Source organism: Psittacula echo, assembly GCF_963264785.1.
Source record: "Psittacula echo genome assembly, chromosome: 3".
Classification (NCBI taxonomy): Eukaryota; Metazoa; Chordata; class Aves; order Psittaciformes; family Psittacidae; genus Psittacula; species Psittacula echo.
In genome coordinates this window covers 7,361,199-7,372,033 of record NC_137736.1, presented here as the reverse complement: position 1 = coordinate 7,372,033, position 10,835 = coordinate 7,361,199, and the positions used below count along the sequence as shown (strand labels likewise).

Sequence of the window (10,835 nt, the reverse complement as noted above, 5' to 3'; positions counted from 1 at the left end):
GTCCTCAACATAAAAAGGACATGGAACTGTTGGAACAAGTCCAGAGGAGGGCCACAAGGATGATCAGGGGCCTGGAGCACCTCCTTTATGAAGACAGACTGAGAAAGTTGGGGCTGTTCAGCCTGGAGAAGAGAAGGCTGTGTGGAAACCTCATGACAGCCTTCCAGTATCTGAAGGGGGCCTATAAGGATGCTGGGGAGGGACTATTCATCAGGGACTGTAGTGATAGGACAAGGGGTAATGGGTTAAAACTTAAACGAGGGAAGTTTAGATTGGATATAAGGAAGAAGTTCTTTACTGTGAGGGTGGTGAGGCACTGGAATGGGTTGCCCAGGAAAGCTGTGAATGTTCCATCCCTGGCAGTGTTCAAGGCCAGGTTGGACAGAGCCTTGGGTGGCACCTCACTCAGTGAGGTGTCCCTGCCCATGGCAGGGGGGTTGGAAATAGATGATCTTAAGGTCCTTTCCAACCCAAACTATTCTATGATTCTATAATTCTAATTCTTTGAGGAGCTTACAGATCACATTGATTACAGCAATTACGCAGATACCATCGATGCCCAAGGAGCTTCATGTAGGACTTCAGCGACATCCTGATTTCAAAGCCTGCCTTCTGCAGGCACAGTGAATCAATGCAGGCACCAGGGGAAGCCCGGCTGTGTCGCGTTATTTCCATTAAGACCTTCCCCGATATCCCTCAGCTGTTCACCGGTGACCGGAAGGGAAAACTCCGACTCCCTGGAGGCACTCAGCGGATCGGCAAAGGTTTGGCTGCCAAGGCCGGTCAGAGCAGGCTCCATCAGGAGGTGAACCTCAAGGATTTGAGCTGGCAGAGCTGGGAACACAAAGTGTACCCGTGGTGGGGTGGGGAAAGGGGCTGCTTCCCAGACAACTGGCTTGGAAAGCACGGGGGGTATGAGGTGGCAAGCGGCAGGAGAAAGGAAAGGAAAGAAGAAAGAGAAGAGGGAGAAGACAAAGCGGGCTGCTGAGTCCCCTCCGCCCTTCTCTGCTCGTCCCGTCCGGATGGAGCGGCCCCGGAGGAGAGGCCCCGGGTTTTTCCCTCACGCCGGGGCCCCGGCGCCTCTCGCAGGGCCGCCATTGCACGACACTCCCCCTCCTCACAACTGTCGCCCCTAGCAACGGGGCAGCCCCGCGCCCAACGGCCGGTGGTGGCGCGATGCTCGGCCCAGCGGCTCCGTCGCGGCGGCCGCGCTGCCGCCATGTCGTCCGGGCCGCGCTGCCCGGTGTGCGACGAGCCCTGGGTGTCTCCGCGGCTGCTGCCCTGCCTGCACTCGCTGTGCTCGCCTTGCCTGCGGCGGCTCGGCACGCTGGCGGAACCCGGCCGCGCCGCCACCCGCTCCGTCCTCTGCCCTGTGTGCGACGCCGAGGTGTCGCTGCCGCCCGGCGGCGTCGGGCAGCTCACCCCTGACTATCTGGCCCTGAGCCGCGGCGGAGCGGCGGCAACGGCGAGCTGCGACCTGTGCGTGGACGGTGCGGCCGTGAGGCGGTGCCTGACGTGCGGGGCTGACCTCTGCCACTTCTGCTGCCAGGCACACAGGTGAGCGGGCGCGGAGGTGCTCGGGACCCTGCGGAGGGGACGCAGTGGCAGGGGCCAAACAACCCATGTGTCGCGCTGTTGGTTCAGTCCCCAGCGGGGCTTCATCCTTCCCGGACGATGCTCTCTGTGTTCAGATAGGGGCAGACATGCTGCTGAGCGGTGGGCTGGTCAGCCCTCCTCAGGTGAAGCCATTAAGGCCAAAATCAGGCCACCCTCTGCATGTGGAGGTGTCCACGACTGTCGCTGGGTGGGGACACTGGCAGTGCTCCCACAGGTATAGGGTGTAGGCAGAGTGCCTCGCATGCTGTGCTGACCTGCTTTGGAGAAGGCACACCTCCCAGGGGAAAATTGGGAAGTTCAGCTGCTTCAGTCTGCTTTTCTCCACCTCCAGAAATGTTTACAGTGTGTATGTGCAAATGCACCCTTAGGAGAAGTGAAAGGAGATAGCTGGAAGTCCTGACACTAGCCTGCCTACTGTGGGTGCTACCTCCTGCAGATCGACCCATGTGCTTGTCCGTTAACTGATGTGTCCATGTGTCTTGTGTGCATCTTCAAGGCAAGTGCCAGCAGGATGATGCCAGACTCTTCTCAGTGGTGCCCTGCGACAGGACAAGGAGCAGTGGCCATAAACTAAACCACAACAAGTTTCACCTCAACATGAGGAGGAACTGCTTTATGCTGAGGGTGGCAGAGCCCTGGCACAGGCTGCCCAGGGGGGCTGAGAAGTCTCTCTGGAGACATTCAAATCCCACCATGGACACACTCCTGTGTGAGCTGTTCAGGGTGGCCCTGTCTTGGCAGGGGATTGGACCTGCTGGAGGTTCCTTCCAACCCTGATGATTCTGAGTCTGTGGTTCAGCACTTCTGTGGGGCCAGGAGCTGTAGCAGTGTGCCTGATGGTGCGGGGTTTAGTTCTCTTGGAATATGGGAAAACTGAAGAAGTGGCAGCTGTGTAGAGGGAGACACATCAGTAAGGTGGGAAGCAGAGGTGACTGCAACAGAGGTAGGAGTTGAAGAGGAGGAGGCCACAGTGGCTGTGAGCACAGCAGAAGACAGACAGCACTAAGGAAGAAAAGTGTTAGCAAGTCTGAATGGCCTTCTGAAGCAAGGAGGTCACAGGCAGGGTCAGGCGAAACACCCCACAGCACTAGCCAGGGAAGCCTCAGCCTGGGTTAATCAGCTCAGCCCATTCTCCCCACGTTTGCTGCTCCTTTCCACTTGATTAGCAAATCCTTTTCCCACAGAGAACTGGGATATACTCCTCACTGCCCTACCCTCCCTGCAGGCATGGTGCGTTGGTGAAATGCCTGAGATTCTAGTTACCTTTCCACCCCCGGCTGTAATTTTCAGCATACCATTCAGATTAGATAGTGCCTCATACCCCAGCAAGTGCTGACGAGTGATAAACTGAGACCTTGAATAGGAGCAGGCTGCTGCATGGACAGAAATAACTGCAGGAGGTGTAAAGCAGTAGAAGAAATGTCCCCAGGACCAGCTTCCTACATTATTTACTGCTACCATTTTCACCCCGCTAGCATCTGCAGACTTACACCTGATTCAGTTGATGGTAGAGCAGAATGTGGGCCAAGAAAACACATTTTGAAATGATTCTGTGGTGTGTTGGGAAGATATTTGAGTGCCACTGTTGTGCTCCTTGGAAATAAGTGAGAGGGGTCTTAGGCTGCAGTCGGAGAAGTGAGAATGTGAAGGGCGTTATGCAGATATTGCTAGAAGGCTTTGAAAAAGTGCTGGGCCCAAAGGAGATGAGTGGGAAGTGAAAGGAGTAGCAAAAGGGCTGTGTCCTGCCCTGTGATGAGGTTGCTTTGTGTTGCCAGAGTAACTCCATAGAGCTGAGTCCTCAGAGTACTTCTTTGCTTATGGCTTGGAGCTCCAGAAGTCACTAGTGCAGGAGACAAGGAAGGACAGAAGGTATTTACATCCTTCTCAATAACTAGTTCCCTGAGTCCAAGATAGCATAAAGTGGAAACATTCTAATGCTGCCCTGTGACAAGGTGGATGTCTGGGTTATAACAGGTTATTTGTGTCCCATCGCTGGCCTCCTCTGTGCAGGAACTAACCTGGCAGCCAGAAGGAAATGGAGTTTGCCTTTGGGCGTGTTAAATGTTTTACCACAGACTGTGTCCTGGCAGTGGCCTAAAATGGATTTTCCCCTGAGGGATGTTAGAGCTCATTTGCCTCAGCATATTCAAAGCTGGTGGAAATCACTGGCCTGAAGGCTGAAGAGCCTGGCACCTCCTGTCCCTCTGCAGAAGTGACTGTCAGTGACCAATCCTGTGCTGAGACACCTGCCAGCCTGGCACAGTGGGCTCTGGGGGTCATTGCAATTCTCCCAGTTCTGTCAGGCTTCATGAAGCATCTGCTGGTAGAGCAGCCTGACAGCCTGTTCCCTGCTCTGTGTGTGGCCATGGTGGGGCACGCAGCTCTTGTGTCTGAAAACAGTACTGACTGCACGCAGGGAGCCCGAGAGCAGCCTCTAATGAGCTGCTTGCAGATGCTATCCTCTTCTGTGTGGAGCCTTGTCCTCAGGAGACAAGAAGTCCCTTCATGCAGAGTGGATTTCAGTGGAGAAAGGAGGGAGGAACTCACACTGATGTTTGCGTTTCATATCCAACATGCATAAAGTGATGTGTGGTTGCTCTCTTCTAGGAGACAGAAGAAGACAGCCTCTCACACCGTGACGGAGCTGGAGAACAGCAAAGATTGCGGCCAGGCTGGGAAGCCTCTCCTCTGCCCTTCCCATCCCACAGAGGAGCTGAGGCTGTTCTGCGAGCAGTGCGACCAGCCAGTGTGCCAGCACTGTGTTGTGGGCAGACACCGACAGCACCCCTGTGACTTCACTGGCAATGTCATCCACAAGCATGGGGATGCCCTATGGGAGCTGCTGAAGAGCACCCAGCAGCACATGGGCACCCTGGAGAGTGCGCTGAGCCAGATTGATGCCATGGGCAGTGCTGTCCACAGTCGCGTGGAGGCTGTGGCCACGGAGATCTGTCTGTTTGCCAGTGGCTATGTGAAAGCCATCGAAGAGCACCGGGACCGGCTGCTGAAGCAGCTGGAGGACTTGAAGGTGCAGAAGGTAAACCTGCTGCACTTGCAGAAGGCACAGCTGCAGCAGCTGCTGCTGGACATGAGGACAGGCGTAGGGTTCACAGAGCGCTTGCTGGCGGGCGGCTCGGACCTGGAGATCCTCATCACCAAAGGAGTGGTGGCAAGCCGGCTGGCAAAGCTGAACAGCGTTGCTTACAACACCCACCCCAGCATGGATGATGGGATCCAATTCTCTCCCCAGGAGAAGGCAGGGCAGTGTTGCGGCTATGAAGTTTTTGGGGCTATTCTCAATAAAGCAATTGATCCAGCCAGATGTACCCTGCATGGGGAAGGTAATGGGGAGCTGTACAACAGCTGAATGGGAATGCACCACTCCCTGAAGTCATCTCTCTGTTCTCTGTACCTACATGGTGTGCAGCTTAGGCACTGTGGGCTCCTTGCTGTCCAGGCATTGCCTAGGGGCAGAGGTAGAGCTCTGCCAGAGGCTGCTTTGCTTGCTGAGGGCCTGTGGAAGCCATGTGGGGCAGGGAGGCAGAGGCCTATCTCCATCCAGATGTACAGAGCATATTGGAGCTGCCCTCCGCAATATCACTGACCTCAGCATGGGGCCCAGGTGTGAGGAAAGCATCCCTTAGGGCAAATACCACAGCTTATTTGGGATGGGAATGGTGCCTGCAATGTCAGTTCTTCTTGCCTCCTGTTCTCCAGCATGGGCCCCTGCAGATCCCCAATCTGGCTGAGCAAGTAGTTTCATTTCCCTTACTGCTTCTGCTGAAATTGCCATGGGAATAACTGGCATTGATGGTTTCATGGATATTTGCTTATTAAGGACCTGGGGCAGTGCCAGCAAACAGGTAACGTTCAGACCAGCCCACAGAGCACAGCCATCACTGGCTGAGCAGATGAGACAGACCCAGGGCTTGTTTGTTCTCTTCCATACCAAACTGTAGGTTCTGAGGTCTCGGGGGCTTCACGCTGCACAGTGGGGCTGTTCCTTCTCCCTTCTGGTTGCATTGTGCACCTTAAGGCCTTCTGGGAAGATGCCAGCTGGGCTTGGAGGGGGCAGGAAGACCACCCAGGACCATAGAGACCTGGGCTAAGCCTGCCTGACATCTCTGCGCCTATGGCTGTCAACTCTCCTGATCCCCACTCATATATTTACTTTTCCCTTTGAGCGGAAGGAGCTGCGCACCCCAGCATCAAGGTCCTGACTGTACTCTGATGGGACCACAGCACTGCCAAATAGGTGGGATGTGAAAGTCATGGCTGGAGTGAATCCTTTCTGGTCCTGTTCTTCTGCCTTGCAGATCTCCATAATGCCCATCAGAACCAGCTGACTGGCTTTACCCTGCTCTGCAACGACACCATGGGGGAGCGGATGGGGCGAGGAGGAGAGGCTGTGCGGGTCACCATCACCCACAAGGACAAGAGGGACCGGTGGGTATTTCACCTGAGAACTCCCTGGTCACTGGCTTTGCCTTTCTGCCTCCCTTATCCCAGCTCCCTCTGTGCTTGGGCAGGTGGGAAAACATGCTTCAGCATGTGAGTCATAATCTATTGGAAAGGGCACTACTCTGCTTCCCACTGGTATAGCAGTGTTTCTTATTGGTTGTATTTTACTGTGTGGAGCTTGACAGTGTTGGCTTAGATTTGTATTCAGTCTTTGAGTGATTTGAGACATAAAGAATTCAGCTCTCAGTGGGTGTTAGACATTGTCAGAATGAGCTGTTGCTCCTTCCCGCCCCTAGCAGCAGACATCCAGGGCTCTTGCTTTTGTTAACACCTAATGAACATAAAACATCACAATCCCAGAATGACTGTCCCAGGTTGGACAGTCCACCAAGGCCAGGAGCCTCTGGCAAGTGATGGAAATGCCTAGTTCATGTTCTGGAGAAAGACTCTGTGTTGGGACTTTGTTGTGCTTTCTCCTGTTGTTGCAAGCCTTGGGCACGTCAACATGTTTGGAGGTTTTCTGGCAAAGGCAGGCAAGACTGCCTTTGAACTCTTCAGTGTTTCCACAGGGAAAATTACCAACTAGAACAAATGATTTGTAACTGCTTCCAGGCTGCACTTGTTATTATAAAGCAGACAGGAACAGATACAGAATCACCAACAGCAGAACCAACATGGACTCGCTCCAGTAGCTCCATGTCCTCTGGTGTTGGGGGCCCCAGAGCTGAACACAGGACTGCAGGGGAGGTCTCATGAGAGCAGAGTAGAGGGGGAGAATCCTCTCCCTCCACCTGCTGCTCATGCTCCTTTTGATGCAGCCCAGCACACGGGGGGGGTTTCTGGGCTCAAGCGCACACTAAAGCAGCTCGTTCAGTTTCTCGTCAGCCAACACCCCCAAGTCCTTCTCCTCAGGACTGCTCTCAGTCCATTCTCCACTCACTCTGTATTTATGCCTGGGATTGCCCCGACCCAGGGGCAGGACCTTGCACTTGGCTTTGTTGAGCGTGATGAGGTTTGCAGTGGCACCTCTCAAGCGTGTCAGGGTCCCTCTGGATCCCTTCCTTCCGGCGTGTCGAGGTGCACATACAAGGTAAGAAGGTGTGCACGCGAGGATTGTGCCTGATAGGTTAGGGGTTGCTGTGGTGCCATTAACTCAGTTCCTCCTTGTTGCGTGCACGCAGTTGCTCCATTTGTTGCTGGAAGCTGTCTGGGTTTGAGCTGAGGCACAGCAGTCACAAACAAGTGTGAAGTATGACCACACAGTTCATGGCAGGATATGATGCAGGCAGCTGTATTGATGTGAAATGACGAGGGGTGGGGAATACAGTCTGCACATCTGCAAGAATCTAAACTGTCATAAAGCACAAAAGACTAGTTAGTGGGGATTATGAAGAAGACCCTCCTCTATGCAGAGCTGCCTGGTAATTGTCTGTGGAAAGCTGTTTCCATCTCTGTGAAGCAGGCAACCTGCCACTGAATAACTAGCTGATGCTTTCTCCCTGGCACCTTGTCCACCAGAGTGAGCTTAGCTTTGAAGAGTTCACCAGCAGGGACCTAGAACTCCTCAATGTGGCTGGGACAGTGGTTGAAATGATTCAAACCTGCCCTGTTTATGACCTGCCTTCTTCACGGGGTCTTCCGGAGGTAACTGCTCTTTCAGACTGTGAATTCACCCCATTTCTGAGGGCTGTTATCTGACAGGATAATCTGACCTGCAAGTGTCTCTCATCTGCTCTTCTCAGCGCTCAGGGTTGCTGCAGATTCATGCCATGCAGCTAGCTTTGTGTGACTTCCTCTGCATGGTTATTGCAGCTGCTAGTAGCAGAAGTAGTAGCGTGTACAAGCAACTCCATGCTTGAGCATTGCTCATGCATCCTGTTAAGCTTGCTTGAGACCCACAAGGCTGAGGGTGAGGAGCTGACCACATGTCTAGGCCAAACAGTGGTTCACATGGAGAGCAATTTTCTGCCAGTCACTGACCTCTTGGACTTCTCTCTGTTCATAGTACAGTCAAGCCAACAGTGTGTGATAATGGTGATGGGACCTACCATGTATCCTACAGCCTTGAGGAGCCAGGCGTGTACGCCGTCTGTGTCTGTGTGAAAGGGCAACATGTACAGGTAGCATTTCTTGTTTCTCTTGCACTGCTGCTGCTCTACCTGCTTTTCTTTTTTAAGTATTTGCTTTCAGTCTTTCTAAGGATTACCTCTACCAGAGGCACCATCTGATAGCATCCACTGCAGCAGCCTTTCTGCTTGCTTGTCCTCCACAGGGCTCTCCGTTCACTGTGATGGTGAAGGGCAAGTTCCGTGAGCACCAAGGTGTGTTTCACTGCTGCACGTTCTGCTCCAGCGGAGGGCAGAAGTCTGCTCGCTGTGCCTGTGGTGGGACCATGCCAGGTGGGCACTCAGCTTTCCTCACACTGCTTCCATCAGGATACATTGCATTTGGTCCTCCACGGTGTAAGATACCATAGCCCAATTCTTGGCTTGAGCATGCCTCAGGTCTGTGATAACCTATATATACATATGTTCTGGTAGGATGCGGCTGCAGCAGTGAGAAATTCAGCAGGGCACAGTAAGGGACTTTGTAGCACACCCCATAAACAGAGACCTGAGCTAACTGTGCAGGAGATGGGCAGTGAACCTGTGTCTTTCAGCCCTTCTCAGTGAGGCTAAGCAGCACTGTGTCTGTACTGTTCCTGTGCTGCTATGTTGGAGAAGCCTCACTCCTTGTTTAGGATGAGAGTTCAACTCTCTTATTTGTTTAATCCCAACCAGCTTCCATGTCCTTAATCTGTGTGTTTTGCATGGTTTTAGTATGGAACTGACCTCTTTCTTTTACCATGCTTAATCTGTGTCTAGCTCTGCCCATAGCCATTAGCAGCTGGCATGGGGTTCTGCAGGCCTCTGTCTTGCATTACTCAGCAGGCAACGGGATAGAAATCTTAATCTTTCTCCAGCTATTGGAACAGGGAGGTTCTCCTTGGTTTTTCTCCTTTCTTTATGGTGCCCTGATAATTTCGGCCTTGAATATGCCATGCTTTCCTCAGCACGTGCCTCCCCATCTTGGAGAAGTGCTGGGGCTGAAGCACTGTCCGAAAGCCTCTGACGCACTGGGATTTTCTGGCCCATTTTGAGCTGAGCTGATGGTGCCTCTTCTCTTGCAGGTGGGTACCAGGGCTGTGGCCATGGACACAAAGGTCACCCTGGCTGCCCACACTGGTCGTGCTGTGGACAGGTGAAGAAGAGCTCAGAGTGTTCGGGTGGGCCACCCAGTGACATCCTGCAGAGGAGTTTGCTCAGGACAGTGGCACTCTGAGCAGCCAGGTGAGCTCCGGCAGCCCAGGGCACTGCTGCTGCCTCTGCATGGGCACAGACCATGAGGATCCCCACCATCATTGCATAGCCTTGATGCCAGAGAACAACATCGTGATGGGTGGGAGCTGGGAAAGGAGGATGAGGGAAAATAAAATTGTGCCTTATATTGCACCCAGGGGTGTGTGTGCAAAATTGTTATGTGTCCGAACAGGAGCAGACTGGGAATTGTACTACTTCGGAATTGTACTCTGAATCCTACACTTCTGAGGGGTCAGGCTCTAAGGGGAAACTGTCTGAGCACTTACCTCACAGGAGGGTCAGGATACATCTCATTTTGCAGGATTGATGGTCTCTGTTGTCCTTCTTGAAGAGGCCAAAGCTGCTGGTTGGGGCACATTCCAAAGGGTTTGTGTTTGTGCCTTGAAAAGGCTTGGCAGCCTGAACATGGCTTCTGCCTTCCTCTTAGATATATGGCTGGATTCCAGCCTGGGATGTCTGCCTTATATGCATATAGCACAGTCACACTCCTAGGAGCTGCTGTTGTGTTTGCAACTCATATTTTCTCCACATAAGATGTAGTCTCATTACACCCTCCCTGCAAAGTAGGAACAAGGTGGGTTAGTAATATATCTGAAGGAAATCCAAGGAAAACCCATGGCACTGATGGGAACAGGAATTAGAAAGTCATTCACCCAGTGTGTATGTTCTCCATGGAGATGATGTGGGACATGACTCTGTTGGGAGTGCTGCATGAGCTGGGAGAGCGCCCAGCTCACCAAGGGAAGATCTGGGCACAGTCTGAGCATCAGTAGGAGCCATAGGCACAAGTTTGCAGGTGCTTGTCCTGAACTGGGCAACTATGCAAGAACAGCAGTAGATGGAATGCATCAAAACCCCTGGATTTGCCTTGTGCAGTCTTGGCAAGGCTCTGTTTAGGAGAACTTGTCCCATTTCCATAGGGGAGAAGGGGATGTATCTCCTGGGCTTATGCATGCCCTGCCAGGCCACAGTTGGGTAAAAGCAATTTGTGATGAGGGGGAAGAGGCATTTTCCAGGATGGACAACTGATAACCTGCTGCTCTCCTGGATGAAGCCTGGATACCTTCCTTTATGAAACTCACCTGTGTCATTGAGACTGGGAATGCTATTGGCCGGAGGTAACCTTGCTAGTAGGTATGTGTTGCTTGGGGCTCCTAATACTGCCTGGGTAGCTGGGGACAAAGGTCCTACTGTTGGTCACCTGGGGAGAAGAATGCTGCTCCAGTGTCAACAGTAAGGACTCGTTCTTGCTTTATGGCTGAAGGTGGCTGGCTTGTAAATAGTAGAAACATGTGCTGTCTGCTTGCTCAGACCTAGAAGACTCATTTGTTGTTTGTTGTTGCAAAGCCGGTTTTGGAACCTCTTCTGCCCAGCAAAGGAGATATATATCCTTATGCA

General features: G+C 53.0%; 1 protein-coding gene across 1 annotated transcript; it reads left to right on the top strand.

The window, feature by feature from the left end:
* Window positions 1-1,219: 1,219 nt before the first annotated feature.
* Window positions 1,220-9,399, top strand: TRIM45 (tripartite motif containing 45; the record flags this gene model as incomplete). The annotated part of the gene is made up of 6 exons (XM_080613121.1): window positions 1,220-1,557; window positions 4,225-4,958; window positions 5,934-6,063; window positions 8,084-8,198; window positions 8,351-8,477; window positions 9,248-9,399. The coding sequence occupies 6 exons, from the start codon at window positions 1,220-1,222 to the stop codon at window positions 9,397-9,399; spliced, it is 1,596 nt and encodes a 531-aa protein (XP_080469247.1).
* Window positions 9,400-10,835: the final 1,436 nt, after the last annotated feature.